This window comes from Lepus europaeus, chromosome 18 (genome assembly GCF_033115175.1).
Source record: "Lepus europaeus isolate LE1 chromosome 18, mLepTim1.pri, whole genome shotgun sequence".
Classification (NCBI taxonomy): Eukaryota; Metazoa; Chordata; class Mammalia; order Lagomorpha; family Leporidae; genus Lepus; species Lepus europaeus.
Window position 1 is genome coordinate 5,123,677 of NC_084844.1, and position 21,655 is coordinate 5,145,331.

General features: G+C 61.8%; 1 protein-coding gene across 3 annotated transcripts in view; it reads right to left on the bottom strand.

Moving 5' to 3' along the window:
- LLGL2 (LLGL scribble cell polarity complex component 2) overlaps window positions 1–21,655 on the bottom strand; it is a 38,135-nt gene that overhangs the window by 16,333 nt on the left and 147 nt on the right. For all 3 annotated transcript variants that reach the window (XM_062216373.1, XM_062216372.1, XM_062216371.1), the window contains exons 2-6: window positions 11,246–11,354; window positions 10,248–10,355; window positions 2,447–2,544; window positions 366–447; window positions 7–122 (exon numbers count right to left, since the gene is read on the bottom strand). In XM_062216373.1, coding sequence (XP_062072357.1) covers window positions 7–122; window positions 366–447; window positions 2,447–2,544; window positions 10,248–10,322 — 371 coding nt within the window. In that variant the 5' untranslated portion in view covers window positions 10,323–10,355; window positions 11,246–11,354. The remainder of the gene's footprint in view (window positions 1–6; window positions 123–365; window positions 448–2,446; window positions 2,545–10,247; window positions 10,356–11,245; window positions 11,355–21,655) is intronic.

A 21,655-nucleotide genomic window follows, 5' to 3' on the forward strand; every position in this document is an offset into this window, starting at 1 on the left:
CCTTACCCTGGGGGCCCTCGGAGCAGGAAGCGCTCATCCTCCTGCAGCTCCGACAGCCCACCCTTGACCTTCAGGCTCCACAGGTGCAGGCTGTTGTCATCCAGCAGAGTGACCAGCCGGCACTGGGGAGGGACAGGGACAGGGACAGAAAGGAGCCGTCTCGTCTCGGGCAGGGAAGCCAGCACCCACTGGGCAGCCCGGCCTGGACCGGCTGTTTGGAAGAGCCACAGGGCTCAGAGCACTCCGGCTGCTCTCAGGGTGGTAGGTGAGCCCTCAGCTCAGAAAGGGACGTGGTCACGGGTCTCGCCGTTAGCTCCAAACCCGAAGCGTTCCCCCCAAACCACCTCTTCTGGGAGGCCCCTCACCTGGCCAGGCAGGAAGTGGATCTGCATCACAGCATTGTTCTCCCGGTGCAGCCCCATGAACTCCACCCCTGGGGCACCGTAGCTGGCAGAAGGCTCAGGAAAAGCTCTGAAGGCTGGAGCCCCGCCCCGATCTGCCCTGTGCAGGGGCCCCTCGCAAGGAGCGCAGACACCTCCCTGGCACAGCAGGACCACGTCCAGGGCCTGGGGTGTGGAGAGAGCAGTGGCCGGAGCAGGGGCCTCCCCCGGGGGCAGTTTTCTCAGGTAAAGGCCTGCAGGAGAGGGATACCTACATCCCCTGCCAGAGCGCCTGGGGCGAGGCCCGGCTGCTCCACTCCTGGTCCAGCTGCCTACTAATGCACCCCGGGAAGCAGCGGTGATGGCTCGTGTACTCGGGTCCCACCCATGTGGAAGACCCACACAGAGTTCCTGCCTCCTGGCTGGAGCCTGGCCCAGCCCTGGCTGTTTGAGGACATTTGGGGAGTGAACCAGCAGATGGTACATCTCTTCCTTCTCCGTCACTTTCATCTTCATTTGAAAGTCAGGTACAGAGAAGGAGGGAGGGAGGTAGAGGTTGGTTGATCTTCCACCTGCTGGTTCACACCCCAAATGGCTGCAATGCCCAAGTCTAAGCCAGGAGCTTCCTCCAGGTCTCCCACGTGGGTGCAGGGGCCCAGACACTTGGGCCATGTTCTGCTGCATTTCCAAGGCCATCAGCAAGGAGTTGGACTAGAAGTGGAGCAGCCGGGACTCGAACCGGCACCCACATAGCACACTGCTGTTGCAGGCAGTGGCTTTACCTGCCACGCCACAACACTGTCCCCCTGCCTCCCATTTTTCTTAAAGTAAGGTGAGGCCCAGTCTTGGCCACTGTCTGGCTGCCACACCTCTGTTTCCCCAAACTGATCGACCATCCATCGCTTGGTGGCACCCTGTGGCCACCCCCAACAGTCTTTGCCTATGAGTCGTGGCACCAGGCACTGGTAGCCACGATACGGCCGAGTCCTGGCAATGATTAACCAGCCAGGGGAGGGCTGAGCTGGCAGCAGGAGGATCTGGGCCCCTGCTCCACTGTGTACACAGCAGCCTAGCAGCCCCGCCCCCAAGCCGCAGCAAAGTACCAGGAAGGAGTTGGGGCTCTGCTGCAGGAAGTGCCAGCCGAACTACCCAAGGGCTCTGCTCCCCTAGGCCCCGCCCCGGCCGTGCAGGTCAGATGGCAGAGGTCGCTCAGATTTGTGGTCCAGCCCAGAGCAGCTGGAGAAGTTAACAGCAATCCTCTCTGGAACTTGGGGGCTCGCCGTGGAACCACCTGGAGCCCCGAGCCAGCCAGAACAAGGCCGACCCTGGATGAAAGATGACCCAATAGAACACGCAGCCTCAGGCTCGGGTCGGGGGAACAGGTGGGGACTGTCCCCTCCAAGCAGGGGTCTCCTTCACCCTCTGGTGTGTGTGGAGTGGGGGGGGGGGGGAGGTTAGAACCTGGAGGCGAAGCTGCCTTCCCAGTGCTCCCCTCACCCGAGGCCACCCTGTCTCTGCTCGTGGACAGAACTGCAGGACGAGCCACTTCTGATGCTCATCGAGGCCACGGAAATGGAAGTCCTCTAACTTGCCTCTTTGGGGGGGAGTGGAGCCGAGAGAGGCAGACACCTTTGGTGTCTCCCAGCCGTCGTCTTGTTGGGGAGGGGTCAGGAAAACTCTCTCCAGGCCCCTCCTCCCTGGGACCTCGGCTCAGCCTCAGGGCAGGAGGAGGGCGGGGCTCACTGCCCCTGCGCAGTTGAGACTGATTTTTGAAACTTCCAGCGATAGGTGAGGGAGGGAAGCTACAAGGAGGGGGGACAGCATCCTGGCCCTGACCGGACGCAGGAGACAAAAGAAACTGTGCCTCGGGTTCAAACCTCCCCCTCCTCCCCAGAGGGACAGGCCAGCAGCTGGCCAGCTCGTGCCCACCCCATCGGCCTCCAAGGAAGTCACTTCTGAAGGCGGGAATCGGGCAAAGTGTGACCTCTTCCCAACAGCCCACGGGCAAGAGGGAAGGGACCGTCTCCCCTGAACCTCATCCACCACAGGGGCTCCCGCAAGGATACAGCTTGACGGCTCCGGAGCGCGTGCCGATGGCCAGGAGGCGCAGGGAGGGGCTGTAGCCGAGGGCGCTGGGCTGGTGCGGGAAGCCATGTTCCACCGTCTGCAAGGCAAACAGTGACCCTGGGTCCCCTCTGCCCACAGCAGCTGGGACCGGAGGAGCCCAGAACCACCGCAGCCAGAGCACTTCAGTCCTCCTAGTTTCCCGCAGACACAGATATTGGAGCTAAACGCAGACCCACACGGCCCCTGCCCCAGTTTGTTTCCGACCTTGTCCTTGGCAGTCTGATGCCCAGGGGCCCTCTCTGACACCACTCTGGCCATCTCACGCTCTCCAGAAACTGAGCTGGAGCCTCCATCAGCACCCTGGGGACCCCAGCCAGCCCTCCCACAGTAGTCGGGGGCCTTGTGGGGGTGTGGAGTGGGGGAAGTGTGTGTGGGGCCAGCTCAGCAGAGACTCCGAGCCCTCGGGGAAGCCGCCTGGTTACACGGTGGGCTTAGGCCAGCAGGGTCCTGGGCTGAGGGTCCTCCAGCCCTGTACGTCCTGTCACCACCAGGATCCCCAGGCCAACTCCCAGGGAGGAATTTTCGGAGCACTGTTGCAGATGAACGCTTTTGTTGGTTTCTTACTACGGAAGTACACACAAGGCCCGGATTACGTGAGGGAACTTAAGCCGGACTCACAACCAGCAGCAGCGCTTGCTAACGGCTCTGAGGACATCCTCTGAGCCTGGGAACGCCCGTGAGTGCGCGTCGCACGTGGGAGCAGAGACACACCCAGGATCCCGCCGTGCAGACACGCGTGGGCGAGGTCCCGCACACAGAAGGCTTGGTAGCCCGCGCTTCCACTTCAGTCGGCCAGGCCGTGCAAAGCTCTCACCGGCCTCGGCAGAGCCGGAGTCTCCCAGGCCGTGGTTTCTAACGCGCCAAGTACCCAGGCTCTGATTGCCGATCGCATGGAGGAGCACTCGGGCTCTCGCTGTTGCTGCCTGAAACGATGACCCAGTGACATCTGCAGCACAGATGGAGGTGGGCAAACCGGGAAGCGTGGGTCCTGCTCCCCCATCGGCCCTGCCCCGGGGTCCCGACCCCGCACAGCTGAGCATGCCAGCCAGTTGCATGAGGACCGTTTTCTTTTGTTCGCTTTTTCTTTTTTCTTTTCTCTTTTTTTTTTTTTTTTTTTGACAGGCAGAGTTAGACAGTGAGAGAGAGAGACAGAAAGGTCTTCCTTTTCTGTTGGTTCACCCACCAAGTGGCCGCTACGGCTGGTGCGTTGCGGCCAGCGTGCTGCGCTGATCTGAAGCCAGGAGCCAGGTGCTTCTCCTGGTCTCCCATTTGGGTGCAGGGCCCAAGGACCTGGGCCATCCTCCACTGCCTTCCCGGGCCACAGCAGAGAGCTGGCCTGGAAGAGGAGCAACCAGGACAGAACCAGCGCCCCGACCGGGACTAGAACCCGGAGTGCTGGCACCCCAGGCGGAGGATTAGCCAAGTGAGCCGCTTTTTCAACCACAGAGACCCTGCCCTGCAGGGAAAGTCTGCAACAACGAGGCAGCCAAGGCCGCCTGGCCTCAGAACGCAGACCCAAGAGTCCCTGGGGACAGCTAGCACGCCAGCTTAGCAAACCCAGTCCCTGCCTGCCTGACCGCCAGGCCAGGGGTTGGTGGGAGGAGGCCCACGCTAGGGTCAGGCCAGGGCGGGGCGGGGGCGGGGAGGGCTCCACTGACAGCAGGGACAGGAACACAGGAGACTCTGCACGTAGCCATAGCCATACCTGCATGGGACAGCCCCCAGGGCAGAGGGACCGCACAGGAGCCCCCAGCCAGCCCAGGTTCCTGTTCAGCTATGTGAAAAATGCGGAGCCTGGAGAAGCCCTGGTCTGGAATGTAAACATTTCCCAGGAAAGGGGGATAGCCTACGACCAGCAGCACAGCTCGGAGCACAAACGGCTGGCGCCTGGGGATGCTGGGGACAACGTCTTGCAGCAACCAGGGGCCGTGAGCTGCCCAGAGCAGCAGCTGTGAGCCCAGGTGCAGCTACTGCACACTTGCAATGTGGACAGTGCCACCTGGGAGCTGAACTCAAAATCCAATTAATTCCCATTTAAGAGTGGATGGGGGCCAGCGCTGTGGTACAGCAGGTTATGCCACAGCCTAGAGTGCCAGCTGGACACTGCTGGTTCAAGTCCCGGCTGCTCCACTACCGATCCAGCTCCCTGCTAATGCTCCTGGGAAAGCAGCAGCAGATGGCCCAACCCCGTGGGCCCCTGCTCCCCATGTGGGCGACCCGGAAGAAGCTCCTGGCTTCAGTCTCAGCCACTGCAGCCATTTGGGGAGTGAACCCGCAGATGGGGGATCTGTCTCTGTCTCTCCTTGAACTCTGCCTTTAAATAAATATTAAATAAAAAGAGTGGATGTATTTCAAGTATATCGAAAACAATCGGGATTCAAAAGAACAGAGGTCAGACTTCAAGACTCATTTCTCACTGTGGATCCTGAAACGCCAAATACAGAGAAGCGTTTCCGAAGAACACCTCGAGTCCGAGCTGAGCGGTGGGAAGAAGGCCCAGATCGCAGACTTATTTTTAAAAAAAGAACCAAACTGTTAAAAAAAAAAAAGAAAAAGAAAAAAAAAATCACTGCTCACTTACACTGACCACATTAAAAAATATTTGGATGCATTGTTGAAGATTCACTTATTTTAAAGATTTTACACTGCGCCTCCAGAAACATTGAAATGATGTATGTGACCTGTTCTGCTCCAGGGCAGAAGTCCACAGGAGAGAGCAAGGGGGTGGCTCTCTTGGGGCCATGCATTGTCCTATCAGCTCACGGAAGTTCTCCCAGTGTCTCAGCTGAGTCACTCCTGCTGCAGGTCAGCCTTTGCTCAAACCTGGAGGAAGACACAGAGGCTGGGCCCATCCCTCGGCCACTCGGCGGCTTTCCTCACTCCCAGCAGGGTCCTGGGGCAGTTGGCCACCCCCCATTCACACCTTCTGTTCCAAAGGTGGAGAAGCTACTGAAGCTGACCTCAGAATGAACAGGAAAGTTCAGCCCGCCCTGGCACAGAGGCCTCGGCCCCCACGGCCACCTCCTCGGCTTCCCCGTCACAACCCACGGGGCATCTTCTCCAAGCTGTCAGCTTGGAGGGGCCAAGGCTCCCCCAAGAGTAAAGTGAGGGGAGTGAACTTCACAGAGTCCAGGTGAGGGTCAAACACGTGGTTCCCAGGAGACAATGGGGACTGGAATGGGGATGGGGGAGGCCACAAATGCCTGAAGCAATTCTAGGAAGCGCTTCAGGCACAGGGAGGGGTGTGGACTTGGGGAGGAGACAGGGAGCAGACGGCTGAGCAACGGACAGGCCCCAGGTCCTGGGGAGGCCAGTGCCACACTGAAGCCCTGCCCCAGCTGTCCCCTAACAGCCTGGAGTACAAGGTCCCCACCTCTTGTTTAGAGTTCAGGAACAGCTGCAGGTCTCTGGGAGGAGAGCATATATGGCCCCTTGTAAAGGAGGCCCCCACCTGGGCTCAGCCCAAGGCTGCTCCCTGGGCCTTGCAAGGCACAGAGAAAGATCAGGGCATGGGGCGGGGCCCACGCCCGGGGCCTCCTATCTGCAGCTCCAGTTCAAACCAGGAGGCTGACCGAAGCCTGGCAGCCACTGGGCCGCCCTCCTACCACCTCCTGAACCCTGGCGTCAGCCTACCTGGCCCTGCCCCATCCTGCTCCCTGGCTCGGGTGACCTCTGCAGAGGGAGGAGAGAACAATGCACTCCTTTGATGGGGAGCTGGGAGAGAAGAGCAGCGATCTGCAGGCGCCGCCAAGCAGCAACTCCTGCTGCAACCCTAGCCGGCGGCGTGGGAGAGCAAGTCCACCAGGCAGGTCCCCCGAGGGGAGGGGCGAGCAAGGGCCGCTTGTCCCAGACAGTGGGGTCCTTCACCCTGCTCTCAGGAACAAGGACCCAAGGAGCTCCTGGTACCACCATGGGGTGGGAAGATGGGAACCAGGGCCCCAAGAGTCCACCCAGGGCCAATGAGGCACACCCGCCAGGCTGGCTGGGCGGCTCTGCAGATACCGGGTGTGGTCAGCTCAGATTCCTGGCGGTGGCAGCAGCCTGGCCCTCCCAGTGCGGCTGTCACCTGACACCAGGGGCCTGGCCAAGCAAAAGTCAAGACAAAACCACCTGGCCCAGGGCAGCCAGGCAGATGCACACTGTGGGTTCCAGGCCTAGGGCACCCTGGTGCAGCCCAGGCAGGGCCCATGGGCCCCCGGGTGTGGCTGCTTCGGAAGTGCCTGGGCTTTACCTCGCGAGGAGCAGAGCTCAAGGAACGGGTTTCACTTTGACGCGAAGGTCGCCTTCCCCTCCTGAGTCACTTCCTCTCCTGCCCAGCTCCCACGTCCCCCTCTTAGGTCCTCAAGGCTGACTTATCTGTGGGTCCATCTCCGCAAAGGGCTTGAGGACCCCCTCCCCCCAGCAAACCACGGCATCACAGGCTCAGAGAGGTGACGCCACCCACCTAGGGCCACAGCCCAACAACCCATCTTATACAACCTTTGTGCCCCCATCCCCAGCCAGACCCCCCGGACACGCTCGCTGTGCAAGCCTCGCCCTCAGAATGAGAACACCCCTCTGTGCGTCCTCGCAGGACGAAGCGGGAGCCATGGCGACACAGACCCTGGCCTGCGGCTGGCTGGGTGCCAGGCACCACTGGAACATTAAGCTCACTCAGCACGGCAGCCCTGATGCAGGGACGGCCAGGAGGCCACTCAGAGGGAACAGAGAGGCTAAGTAATGTGTGCACTGGCACACAGCAAGGAAGCAGAACCACTGCCCCACCTGCCCTTCCAATGCCTGGCACCCGGCCAGCCCCTGGCAGAGATCAAAGACTCTGGTTGGGTCCCGGCTCCTGCCAAGGTGCACGCGGCTCTCGGGGACTTGGGGCCACCTGCCGCTCTCAGGCATTTCCCAGTGTGTGTGTGTTGGGGGCAGGGAGTGAAAAAGTCACCAGCTCCAGTTTAGAAGCTGGCTTAGGGGCCAGCACTGTGGCACAGCAGGCAGAGGTGCCACCTGCGACGCCAGTGTCCCCTACGGGCAGAGGTTCATGCCCTGGCTGCTCTACTTCCCATCCAGCTCCCTGCTAAAGGCCTGGGAAAAGCAGTGGAGGATGGCTCGAGTACCTGAGCCCCTGCCACCCACGTGGGAGACCGGGAAGAAGCTCCTGGCTTTGGCTCGGCCCTGGCCCTTGCAACTATTCTGGGAGTAAACCAGCAGACAGAGGATCTGTCTCTCCCTGTAACTCATCCTTTCAAATAAGTAACCTCCCCTCCACAGCACCTGGAGGCCTGGCCTTCCAAGATAACCTAACGAGAGATGGCCAGAATCACCAAACGTGGACACGTCCCCTAATTCCACCTGGAGCCAGGTGACACCACCCACCAGCTGGAGCCCTGCTGACACTGCCACAGCCACCGGCCACGCCTGGCCCTTCAATCTCTGCTTGACTCATCCAGTCCCCACGGAGGACAGGGCCGGCTCCTGCTCCATCTCCATCTGAGACGGGAGTGACTGCTCCAGGCCGCCCTGCCGGGGAACCAGGCAGTCCAGTGCTGGGGTCAGTGCTGACCACTGGCCAAAGCGCCCCTCCATAGGTGCAGACCGCTTTGCTAATCCCGTCCGGATCAAAGCCTGCCAATTCCCCTCACACCTGCTCTCCCGCACCACCACCCGGCCGGGACACAGACCCCACGCTATCGCCAGGTCTCATCGATCGCATGTCTCTAGTACTTCCCTATTCCAAGGGTTCTCACCAGAAGCAACCCTCCCACCCTGGGGCGCTTGGCACCAAGGAGACAGTCTTGGTTGTCACGGGGCAGGGGCACGATTGGCATCACGTGGGTAGGGCCCAGGGATGCAAACATCCTGCAGTGCCCACGACTGCCCCCACCACACAGCTGGCCCCAGAGGTCACCGGGCCCCCTTCGTGCTGGATCCCGTCCCCTCACCATGACACCTCCTAACTGCTCTGAGCTCGCCGGCTTCCCTGGATGAGTAAAAACTGCCCCAACCCAATCCCACCACAGCTCCAGCGTCGGGGCGACCTGAACTCCCAGGAGGCAGCTCCACAGTTCCCGGGAAGCTTCCGGCCAGGGACAGGCTGGCCTGGGAGGACCGTGCAGGGTCCCAGTCCCTCCAGGACCTGGCTGCACTCTCCATTCCCATATTTAGGGCCCCACCACTCTCCTCCCCAGCCTCTCTCCTTCTTTCTCCCTACAAGGAATCCCAAGCCAGTGGCTCTTCCCCCACCAAGTCCCAAAGTTGCCCTTATCTGAGATCCCACAGCCAAGCTCCAGGCAGCACCAACAGCTGGTGCTTGCATGTGAATGGCAGGAGGGGCCTGGGCCTGGGGCTGGGGTGGTCAAGATGCAGATCACCAGTGGGAATCCAGGAGTGGGGAGGGGGAGACTCCACCTCTGCCCCACCCAGCCTCACACCTTGGGGCAGGGGCTCATCCCCCTTTGCAGGGCCTGTCTGTCTGGTTTCTGCTGGAATCTTTGGCTTGAAGGTCCCTTCCCCTCCTGAGTCACTTCCTAGAGATCCCTGCAGGCATGGGGGTGGGGGGCGGACAGCCAGGCCCCAGGGGAATGCAGAGGTTCTTGGCACCCACAGAGCAGGCCTGTTTCCCAAGATCCCTCATTCTCAACAGCCACACTCCGCTCTTGGGGAGCCCCAAATCAAAGAAGCCTTGGCAAAGGCCTCCCTGTCGAGCTCCATGGGTGATACCTCCCATGGGCAGAGACCAGGGGGAAACGCAGGGGACACTGGGACCCGTGACCCACCCTTGCCAACACAGGGAGATCTACGAGGGTGCTCCCCCCACTCCCCAACACAGCACCTAACATCCCTGGACCACCATGCCCAGCACCGCGGTTACCCAATTCCAACAGGCCTGGGGTGTGGGCGACGGGCACGGTCTCCCCACTTTTAAGGAGCAAGACTGGACTGGAACCTAAGCAAGCTACTTCTGCCAACGAGACAACGAAAGGAAGCCCTGAGTTCCACAGGGGACAGGGACAGGCCTTTCCCAGTCTCACACACCCTGGGGGGAGGGGAGGAGCAGAGAGCCCGACCTGAAGATCCCAGCAGAGTCGGGCTCCCCGGGCTCCCCGCTCCGCGTGCCCGGGTCCCACTCCCGCAGTCCACCTCGGGGCTGAGGGATGAAAGCGAGGTGGGCAGGCTAATTACCCCCAACCATGGAGGAGCAGCTAATGAGCCACGCTGTGCAGCTGTTTCCAGGCCCCGGCCCCTTGGGGAAGCCCTGAGGGGCTTCTGGGAGGTTCCAGACAGGGTAGCCAAATGCCAACCCTGGCTCCTTGTGCCGGATGCCCCTCCCCAATCGGGAAGCCTGGTTCGGGCTGCAGGCAGAGTGGCCTTTCCCTCAGGGGCAATCTGAGGAGGAGGAATGGCCATGGCTGTGTCTCCCGGGCCCCGGGCCCTGGCATCACCGGGATGACATTATTATTATTATTATTATTATTATTATATGTGGCTGGATTGAGATCCTTTCATCTCCAACCCCGAGCCTCCCCACAGCCCTGTGATGAGGTGGACGGCGCAGAGGCTTTGTCCCCAGCGTACAGATGGGAACACAGGCTCGGTGTGGTGCCGTGGAGGGGTCACGCGCAGTGAGGGCCGTGGGACGAGGGGTCTCGGCGCCAGGAGCTCCTCTGCCCTCTCCCAGGAGAGCCCTCGGACCAGACGTGCCTCACCCAGGTGAAGGACGCCTGCCCTCCCTGTCTCCTCGGGCCTACGTACCTTGTGGAACTGGAACAGGTCCCGCTTGAGCCTCTCCCGCGCAGGGTCGTGCCCGGGTCTCAGGAACCGCCTCATCTTCCTCGGCTGGCCGCAGACCCCTGCCGAGACCTGGGGAAACAGGAGGGGCCGTGGAGCACCGGCGGCAGGAACGCGGGGCCCTCGGCCCCTCTCCCCAGGCCCGACCAGCTTCACCCTGCTCCGTGCAGAGGCCTCCCCGAGAGTACCTAGTGCCGGGCCTGCTCTCTCCACCGGTGGCCTCCTAATGGGAGGAAGCCATTCAGCCTGGCTTTATAGGAACGGGGAGGGCCAGCAGGCCCCAAGGTAATTAGCTTAATTGTTACCCTGTTTTCTAAAAAACCCATAAAACTGTGGCTAAACAGAAAGGGAAACTTCCCGGGCCTCTCTCCAGAGGAGTGGGGGGACCTGTGACAGCTGCCTCTCAGGGCTCCAGGACAGGCCTGGGGTAGCTCCAGGCCCCAGCCCAGTGGCACCCTCAGGCACCTGGGCAGGTTCTTCTAACCGCAGGGGGGCTGCCTGGGCTGCCAACAGCCACCAACAGGAGGAAGTCAGGTGAGGGGTGCTGGCCCATCCCACCAGGCCACTGGGCTCCCGCGGCCCCAGCACCTTGCCGATCTGCATCTCTGGCTTCCCAGGTGCAGCTCCCCGGGGTTCTGATGGGGTACACTCAAGAAGGCTCCCTTTCCCACGGGCCCAAGCGGGGAATCATCAGGGGAGAGAAATCCGCCCCCAGTGAAAACCAGCTCAAGGCTCCCAAGCTGACCACCCACCAAAGGATGCAACCCCCACCCAAGGGGAAGCTATTTCTGGATCACGCGGGGGAAGGACCAACTGTGCTCCGCTTCCGGCTTCCACTTTCCATTTTCGTGGCCTCCCGCCGGGCACGGCCAGCCAGGCCAGTCCCTGGGAAACACGGGGCTCGGACATGGCTCCATTCATTCAGCTCTAGGCTCTAGGGGGAAGGCAGCGGACCCACTCACCTTGGAACACGGTCACTAGGGCACGGAGGGGGACACGGGTCTCCAACTGCGGGGGGAGGGAGGGTCTCCCAAGCTGAGGCCTGAAGGAAGCCTTGAAGAGCGTGGTTTCCTGGGAGGCAGAAAAAAAAAAATCAGCCACCAGGCCGACTCTGTTAAAACAGCCCCCCCACCACCACTGCAGCTCCTGGAGGCACACCCAGGTGTGCAGGTGCATCACAGGGTGGGGGTGTCTCCTAGAGAAACCAGGGCTGGCCAAGCTGCACTCCCGCAGGCCACCTCCAAACCAAACACCAGGACCACCCTCAGAGCACAATCAGCCTGCAGACACCCCCAGAGGGCTATCACTTCGGGGCCAGGGTGTGATGGGGGAGGTCTGTGCCTTCAGGTTTGGGGGCAGCCAACCAGAGCGGGAGCCTCCCCCTTCACTGGGAACTCACGGTGCCCACTTGACCTGAGGCCCTGAAGCATCAAAGCCCTGGAGGCTCCCGGGGCAGGAAGCAGGGATCTCAGCCTCTGGCCTCTGTGCATTCCAGCCGTGGGGGAGGGTGGCAGGCTCCTCTGGCAGCCCCTCCCCCTTCCAGGGGCTAAGGTCACTTGGGTCAGAAGCTAGAGGAAGCTGGGAGTGACTCCCTGGAGCAGGAGAGGGGCCTGCAGACTCCAGGGAGGGACACAGATGGCCAAGGACCCCACGCAGGCTCAGAGGCCACAACCAAGATGAGGGCGGGGGTGCCGGGAGGAGGGCCGCAGACAGGATGTAGACACACACCAGGAGGGCAGGCGTACTCAGCGCCCGCCTTTCGCCCGAAGGCCCCTCGGAGCACCTGCTGCAGACCAGGCACAGGCCCTTAGCTGTCGTAGAAGCAAACAATGCAGAGCAGATTCAAGTCCAGGCAGCCAGGACAACGCAGTGCCTTTCTACCTGCCTCGCACTCCTGGCAAGCGTACACACCTGGGAGCCCCCTGACAGGTGAGCAGGTTGGGGACAGATGACAAGGCAAAGACCACAGCAGCTGGGCAACCATACAAGGTCACCAAGCAGGAAACCACAGCCTTCGGGTCCGGCCCCAGGTCTGCAAACCCCCCAACTCTAAGAGCTCTGGGTAGCACAGGTCAAAGGGTGCCCGACTGCACCCTGCAATCAGGAGGCAGGCCCCGCCCAGACACATTCCCACAAATGCCCTCAGCCCAGAGCCAGGCCCACATCCGCCCCGGAGCGCAGTCTCCCGAGACAGAAGTGACTGCCCAAGTCGAGTGCCACCTCTTCTCAAAGGACACGAGGGGACAGGTCTGGGCCTGGCTGGACTCCCCTCCAGGCAGCCCCTCAGGACCACCCACCCCAGACAAGCAAGTTTCCTGCGGTGGAACCTCAGGAAGCCAGGCCCCCAGCGGCCTGGTGTGGAGCAGATCCTATCTCTCTGGCCCACTCTTGGAGGCAGACAGGGAATGCAAGGAAGAGAGCCCCAGGCAAGGTGCAACAGGCCAGGGCCTGACCATCACAGCTGAGCCCCTCCGAGCCAAGCCGAGCCTACGGTCTCTTGCATTGCACCGACAGCTCCCCTACAGAGGTGCTTCCTCCTGCACGGGTCCCCTGGAAGGAGGAGTAGGGGGACTGCTAGCACAGCGTTCACAGCGGACAGAGCAGGCCCCATCCTGGGACTGCAGGTGCACGGGATGATTTCCAGCGGCGACCGACCAAAGCCACCAAGAAAATCAAGATGCTAAGAGCAGCGCCCAGGCTGGGGCGGCTGAAGGGCTCTGGACCGTCCCTTCCCACTCTGCGCCCTCGCCCTCCTTTGCCTTCCTGAGCGTCGGCCGCGCCGTCGACACGTGAACAAGTTAGTTCGTCTGGTCGGCTGGTTACCCGCGAAGCCTCCGGCAAGCTGTGGCTTTTTTTTTTTTTTTCCTTTTTGACAGGCAGAGTGGACAGTGAGATAGAGACACAGAGAGAAAGGTCCTTCCTTTACCGTTGGTTCACCCTCCAATGGCCGCCGCGGCCGGCGCGCTGTGGCCGGCGCACCGCGCTGATCCAATGGCAGGAGCCAGGTGCTTCTCCTGGTCTCCCATGGGGTGCAGGGCCCAAGGACTTGGGCCATCCTCCACTGCACTCCCTGGCCACAGCAGAGAGCTGGCCTGGAAGAGGGGCAACCGGGACAGGATCGGTGCCCCGACCGGGACTAGAACCTGGTGTGCCGGCGCCGCAAGGCGGAGGATTAGCCTAGTGAGCTGCGGTGCCGGCCAAAGCTGTGGCTTTCTTATTCTTACTCAAGTCCTTTAGTCACCGCAGCGTCTGACTGCCCCTGGTGAGCACTCACTGTGCAGAGGTAAGAGCGAGCGGCAGGAAGTGGCGGCCACACGGTCAGACTCAACGGCACAGCGAGTTGGGCAGGAGTGACAGGCACAAAGCCTGAAGATGGGACGAGCTTGTTCCGGGAGGACGGAGACGAGTGGGGAGGCGGGGCTTGCGGGGCACACAAGGAGCTCTAGTTCCATGTCACTGGGAGCCACTGACAGTCCTGAGCAGGACCTGTAGGCTGTCCCCCCCACCCCACCCCCCACACCAGATCCACCTGCTCAGCTCCCCCCGGCCCCACCCGCTGTCTCCGTGCTCTGGAACGCAGCTCATCAGAAGTCCCCTCCCAAGGGCTTCCCTCTCTCGCTGTGCTCCCGCAGGGTTTGCGCCTTCTGCCAAGATGATGCCCTGATCACATCATGGGGTGGACATTAGGCCTGGTGGTGAAGAAACCACGGCCTCACGGGTTGGAGTCCCGGCCTCGCTTCGGATTCTAGCTTCCTGCTAGCGAACACCCTGGGCAGCGGCAGCGATGGCTCAAGGACGTGGGACCCTGCCACCAGCGGGAGCTCCTGGATGGAGCTCCCAGCTCTGGCATCAGTTGTTGAGGGCACCTGGAGGGCAGTGAACCAGTGGATGGGGCGCCCATCCAGCCCCATAAATGCTCGCCCCAGCCTCGTGCTGGTTATTAAGCTACAGGGAAAGTGAACCAACCTACTGGCCAGCAACCGGGACAGGCGAGGGGTGCTCAGCCCCTGTCCCCACAGAAAGGGCAGAAGACTTCCTGGCAACCGGGATGCTCCCATGAGATCCGGGAGCCAGGTAGGACCTGCTGGAGATGCACACCCTGGAAGAGGCTTGTAGGGTTAGCGGTTAGCAGCGATTTTTGTCTGGTTTCTCTGCCTCCCAGGCAGGGTGGACAAGGGAACTGAGGGAGGTGACGCCCCAGGCAGCGTTGGGGGCGAGGGTGGGGCCTGCACCATCCCGTTGGCAGCTTTGCCTCTCAGGATGCTGGCATCCTCCCAGGCCACAGGAACCCGCGTGGGCAGAGGCACCCCCTGTGGATCAGACAGGTATGAAGGCCAGAAAGCCAAGCAAACAGGCAGGCGAAGCAGCTGCGAGACCTTGGGCTCGAGGGTTCTGACCCAGTGGGGCTGTCCCGAGGCCGGCCTGGCAAACTCCCAGACTCCTCTCCAGTGCTCCTCCTGCCGAGAGCGGCGTGGGAGAAGTGACCACCAACGCGGCAGACACTGGGGACGCCGCCGGGCTACAGCACCACTCCTGGGGCTGCCCAAGAGATACCTTCTCTACCACTGCCCTCGCCCCAGCTTCTCCCAGACTCCATCCCTGCCCGTCTCAGCGCCCGTAAGTGACCCGACCATCAACATCCGAGCCACCCTCCCTGCTCTCCCCCGCCTCAGCGTGCCGAGCTGTGGCCGAGTCCTATTTGTTTTCCGGCTGCTGCTGACCCCTGTGGCTTCTGTGCCTGGGGCGTGGCAGTAGCCCGAAAGCTCCCTGTGGGCCACTGGCCCCGCAACTCCCGTCTCTTCTCACCGCTCCCATCACCACCGCTGGCGCCAGCTGGCACAACAGTCGGGGGGGGGGGGCTCGGGCAGGTCCCCCGCACCCTGATGCCCAGAGGCGTCCTCCTCTTGGCGATGGCCCTGCCTTCCTCCTCCATCCTCTGCCTGGCCCCACCTCAAGCATCTCAAGAGCTCGGCAGAGACCACCACAGAAGGGCGGCCCGCCTGGAGCCTAAGAGCGGGGCTGCCTGTGGAGGGAGGAGGGGGATGCCCGGGTCACAGTGCCCATCCCCCGCTGGCACTGCTGGGGCACCTGAGCTCGGCTGTCCCCATGAGTCCAAGGCTTGGTCAAGCCGAGCCCGTCCTGTCCCGCAGGTGTGGGAAGGGCCAGCCCCCTATGAAGTCCCTTCACAGGTGCCGGGAGAGCCGCACCCACCTTCTGCCACGGCTCCCTCCCGCCCTCAGGAGCACAGAGTGAGGAGTCCCAGGCTGATTCAGAAGCTGCCCTCCCTTCCCCGACATCCTGTGCGAGGCCTGTGTGTGGCTTTGGCCTCCTGGTTGGCGGATGTGAGACCGCCCCTGCACCTCCTACCAACTGGAGCGGTGCAGCAGGGCTCGGAGCCACCGGGGCAGCTGCTGACCCCTCCGGCTCCTGTTGGCGCCAGCTCAGAGGCCTGTGTAGTCCTGGGAAGCCCGATGCCCCACCAGCAGCTTAGCAACCAAACCTCGCTGCTTGCCGGGCACCTGGCGGAGGTGGGGCAGAGGGCACGGTCACTGCTGCTAGGGATAAAGGGACCAGGGGCTAACAGGCCAGATGTCACTTTAGGCACACTGTGGGCATCACCTAGTTCTTACTTAGCTGTTTTAGAAAAAACCAACCCTGGCCGGCGCCGTGGCTCAACAGGCTAATCCTCCGCCTTGCGGCGCCGGCACACCGGGTTCTAGTCCCGGTCAGGGCACCGATCCTGTCCCGGTTGCCCCTCTTCCAGGCCAGCTCTCTGCTGTGGCCAGGGAGTGCAGTGGAGGATGGCCCAAGTGTTTGGGCTCTGCACCCCATGGGAGACCAGGATAAGCACCTGGCTCCTGCCATCGGAACAGCGCGGTGCGCCGGCTGCAGCGCGCTACCGCGGCGGCCATTGGAGGGTGAACCAATGGCAAAGGAAGACCTTTCTCTCTGTCTCTCTCTCTCTCACTGTCCACTCTGCCTGTCAAAAAGAAAAAGAAAAAAAAAAAGAAATGTAGAAAAAACCAACCCGGAGTGGTAGCAAGCCCAGGCAGCTGGTGAGAGCCTAGGTCTCCATTGGAACTCATCTGTACAGCTCCCCCTGGGCTCAGTCCAGAGCCTCTCTCCTGGGACAAAGCGGTACCCTACTGGGACAAAGCGGTACCCTACAGGCTGGGTGAGCCTCTGTGGGGCCAGCTCCCAGCCCCACCAGCCATCCTACAGCCCGAGAGTCCTCCCACCTCTTCCAGGCCCCTCTATGCATTTGCCCCCACCCCCAACCCCCACCCCACCCTGTGCACGCCCAGACTGGGGGCTTCTACTGTGAGACAACCACCAGATGCTCTCCAGAGCGGCAGGTGACAGAAGTGGCCAAGCACAAGGGAAAGCAAAACCATTCGGGGAGAAGATGGACAGTTTGCCTGGGGCCGAGGCAGGCAGGCTACCTAGGCCTGTCCAACTGAGCCCCATTCCCGGACCTTCTACCTGCCCCAGAATCGCAACAGCAGCCCCAGGGAGCTTCCAGAAGACGCCAGCTCCTGGAGGAGGAGAGTGGCATTCCCCCATGGCTGCACTGCCAACGACCCTCCCAGGTCCTCACAGCAAAACTCCTTTGTCTCGAGTTTTGTGCAACGTTCCCTTCTTGCTGAGGCCCACTCTGACCCCCTTTTTAATAGGTATTTTACTTGAAAGGCATAATTACAGAGATCTTCCATCCACTGGTTCACTCCCCAAGCGGCCACAATGGCCAAGGCTGGGCCAGGCCAAAGCCAGGAACTCCATCCGGGTCTCCCATACAGATGGAGGGGCCCAAGCACTTGGGCCATCTTCCACTGCTTTCCCAGTTGCATTAGCAGGGAGGTGGATCAGAAGTGCAGCAGCTGGGACTCAAACCAGCACCACATGGGATGCCAGCACTGCAGACAGGAGAGTGGCTTAACCCGCTGTGCCACAGTGCAGGCCCCTTGGACCCCTTTTAAACCTGTAACCTGCTCCTACCAGGGGGTTCTCAAACCCAGCTCTAATTCTTACTCTATAGAGGATATCACCTTCTTTTAAAAACATTTTTTAAAAAATTCCTATTTATTGGCCGGCACCATGGCTCAATAGGCTAATCCTCCGCCTGCGGCACTGGCACCCCGGGTTCTAGTCCTGGTCGGGGCACCAGATTCTGTCCCAGTTGCCCCCCTTCCAGGCCAGCTCTCTGTTGTGGCCTGGGAGTGCAGTGGAGGATGGCCCAAGTCCTTGGGCTCTGCACCTGCATGGGAGACCAGAAGGAAGCACCTGGCTCCTGGCTTCTGATCAGCGCGGTGCGCTGGCCACAGCAGCCACTGGGGGATGAACCAACGGAAAAGGAAGACCTTTCTCTCTGTCTCTCTCTCACTGTCCACTCTGCCTGTCAAAAAAAAAAAAGAAAGAAAAAGAAAGAAAGAAAAAGAAAAAAAATTCCTATTTATTCAAAAAAGAGTTACAGAGAAAGCGAGAGAGAGAGAGAGATCTTCCATCCACAAATTCACTCCCCAAGTGGCCACAATGGCCAGGACTGGGCCTGGCCAGAGCCAGGAACTCCATCAGGGTCTCCCATGTGAGTGGCAGGGGTCCAAGCAGGGAAGTGGAGCAGCTGGGACATGAATCGGTGCCTACATGGGATGCCGGCAGCTCAACCCGCCACGCCACAGCGCTGGTCCCGCGTGTTATTCCACACCCCTTCTTCCCGTCACCCACCCTTTACAGAGAAGGCTCCCTGACGGCAGACACCTTTGCTTGGTTTCAGGATTAGGTTGCCTAGCACCACGCCCGGCACACAGCAGGCACAAATACATACTTGTTCAGGGAGTGGACAGGTGACTGCCCAGGGATGAACCAGGCAAGGTCTTCTCCATCACTGACCCCCAAGAACACGGAGGTGGTGTCTCCGGACTCTGGCCAGGGTCATGGGGTCACCACACCGGGCCTCCGGATCAGGATACACTGGTGGGCTGTGCCTCTGACCGGGGCTGCAGCACAGCCGCTCCCTGGCAAGACGACTCCGGGAGTGTGATTAAGTACCAGTGGTGCTTGCCAGAGTCCAGGGGTCCCACGCCCGGATGTCCCTCTCGTCAAACCCTGGAGCACTGGGTCTCTGCCGAATTCCTGAAACCTAACAGCTCCCCTGTCCCCACACACAGAGCGGCCTCTCCTAGCTCAAGAATTCACCCCAGCTCCCAGCAAGAGAAGGCATAGGGTGGCTCCTCCGAGACCCAGTTTCCTTTGAGAGGCGCGGTGGGGAGAGGAGCCCACCCCAAAGGGAGCTGGGCAAAGCCCCTGGCCAGGCACAGCAAGGGAGGAGGGTCCCCTGGGGGGGGGCAGTGCTGGTGGCCCCACTGTGGAAGGTCCCTTTCCTGTCTGGTACTGTGTCTCCCACAAAGTCACCAGCAGGCTGCGCCCGGACCCAGGAGCAGCCCCCACGGCCACAGGGCCCGCCCGAGTGAGGGCCCCAAGGCGGGTGAGCCCAGGAAGCCCACAGCGACCAGCCGTCTCCAAGAGGGCTGGGGAAGCCCCTAGGAAACCCAGCCCTGGATGCTGTCTCCAGCAGGATTGGGGGCAGGGGCTCCGGGCACCACTTTCTCTCCTGGAGGGAGGGGCTTGGGAAAGTGCTGGCAGGAGAGAACACCCCCTCCCCCAAATGAGGTTGAAAGCAGGCACTTGGAGCTCCCAGAAAACCTTAATGGCAACAGAGCCACTCAGGAATGCGCCCCTCCCCCAGCCTGGGGGAGGCCGGCACGCAGGGACCCTCCGGCCAGAGCCTAGGGCAGATTAGGTTCTGCACCTTGGAAGGGCTCTAAGCTGGGTCTGGGATCAGCCCTCACTCCCGGCTCTCCCAAGGAGCAAGGGAAGTATCAAAGGCCACCGGAGCACAGGCCAAGAGAGGCCACTGGCCTCTACCTCTGCGAGCGTCCTCACTGAAAAGCAGCAACCATGGGGCTGGCGCTGTGGCGTAGTGGGTAAAGCCGCTGCCGGCAGTGCTGGTATCCCATATGGGTGCCGGTTCTACTCCTGGCTGCTCTTCTTCCTATCCAGCTCTCTGCTATGGCCTAGGAAAGCAGAAGATGGCCCAAGTCCTTGGGCCCCTGCACCTGCGTGGGAGACCTGGAAGAAGCTCCTGGCTCCTGATCGGCTCAGCTCCAGCCATTGCAGCCAACTGGGGGAGTGAACCAGCGGATGGAAGACCTCTCTCTCTCTCCCTGCCTCTCCTCTCTTTCAAATAAAAAAGATTAAAAAAAAGGAAAGCAGCGACCTGCAGAGGCTTTGAAAGGTCACCAAATTACGACCCCTCGGCCAGCCAGGGTCAAATTCACTTCGCCCCTCAGGTTCTTCCGAAAGACCCAGGACCGACTCAAAGATCTGAGCAACCAACGCTTTCGTTTGGGGAAGTCAAGATGTTCACCTTCCTCCCGTGCCTGCTGTGCCCCAGGCCACACTTGTCCATGATGCGTCCCATCTTCTCAGCAACACTGTGACAGGCGCCACAGCAGGCTCAGGTGGCCCAAGGTCGGTCCCCAGCAAGCACTCCACAGGCCCGGCTTCAAACCGCACCCGGGGCGAGCCTGTGCCGCGGCGGCTAAGAGCTGCTCGGGTCGGCATGCATGCTGAGCCGTGTGCTATGGCGCACCCTGGGCGGTAGCAGAGGACGGTTCACGTACTAGGCTGCCTACCACTCATGTAGGAGACCCACATGGAGCTCCGGGCGCCTGCTTCAGCCTGGCCCCGCCCACCTGTTGCCGGCATTTGGGGAGTAAACCGGCAGACTCTGTCTCTGCCCTGCAAATTAAAAATTTTCCATCTTTACGCTTCCTAGATGTTTGATGCTTTCCCCCCTACTCTGGCCTCTCCATTGTTTAAAACAATGGGGGTCACCTGGGATTTTGGGCTTTTTATTTACTTATTTATTTGACAGGTAGAGTTAGAGAGAGAGAGAGAGAGACAGAGAGAAAGGTCTTTCATCCAATGGTTCACCTCCCAAATGGCCGCAACGGCCAGAGATACGCCAGTCCGAAGCCAGGAGGAGCCAGGTTCCTCTTCCCGGTCTCCCATGCGGGTGCAGGGCCCAAGCACTTGGGCCATCCTCCGCTGCACTCCTGGGCCACAGCAGAGAGCTGGACAGGAAGAGGAGCAACCTGGACTAGAACTGGCGCCCCAACAGGGACTAGAACCCCGTGCCCATAAGGGATGCCGGCGCCGCAGGTGGAGGATTAGCCAAGTGAGCCACGGAGCCAGCCCCCCCCCCCCCAATACCGTGTCTGTTCAGAGATTACCATTTTATTACAATTAAGTTATATCCACCTGTCACCTCTGTTTCTTCAAGGAAGACCAGGGCCGCAGCGTCAGTGAGGCACCTGGGGCCCCGGAAAGACCGTCCAGGGGCCCACACAGACCGAGCCAGGCTAACCTCAGAGGCCAGGAGGGGGCTCTGGTCAGAGCCTCAAGAGCTGGGTTTGAGTCCTGACTGCCGGCAGGTGAGCACCCTGGGGAGTTCCAAAGCTGACGACTTTCCCACGACCTTCCCAGCGCCTGGCACACACCCAGACCCTGTTCAAGAAGCCACGCCAACCTCGGGCTGGCCCAGCCCGTCCGCGGCAGCTGCTCTTCCTACCTGGGTTTCCCGGTCACCCCGACACACCCGTTCCCTCCTAGCTCCCTCCCCGCTGTGAATCCCCTGTGCGGCGTGACAGGCGTCTCCGAGCCCAGGTTAGGGCGGCCTGCACCTGCAAGTGGAGCCGCTGGGCAGGGGGGGCTGCTGTAAGCCCCGCCCTCCTCGCCCAAAGCTCACCTGTCTCAGGTGAGCGCCTCTAAGGGCCACACCTGCTGTCCTGGTTACGGTCGCGGCCAGCCGCCCAGCACACCAAGGCACACGTCCCTCGGCAGGGATTTCCCACCGCTCGCCACGTCCCGCCGCGCACCCCCCACTCGCCAGCGTGCAAAGCGGGGCGGGGGCCGGCGCCTACAGGTGTCCGAAGGTGCGCGGCGCCGAGAGGCCCCAGGCCCTCCCGCCGGCTCCCTGCGCCCGAGGATTAGGACGCACAAAGGGCCGGCCCGAGGCTAAGCCTCCGAGGGCGCGCGCTCCAGCCGCCGCCGCGCAGAGGGGGCGCCCGGAGGCGCGCGCCCTGCACGTGGGTGCGGGGTCCCCGGCTCCAGCCGCGCACGGCGCCCCCCGCACCCTCTCGGGCGGGCACCTGCTCCCCCGCTCTCAAAGGCCACCACTGTGGCGCAGACCCGCGCTCGCTGGCCGCGGGCGGCTCTGACGGAAAAGTTCCCGGCGGCACTTCCCACAGGTGTCCGGCTCCCAGACCGGCTGGGCGGCCGGGGCGAGGGCGAGGCGGGCGGCCCCGCGCGCA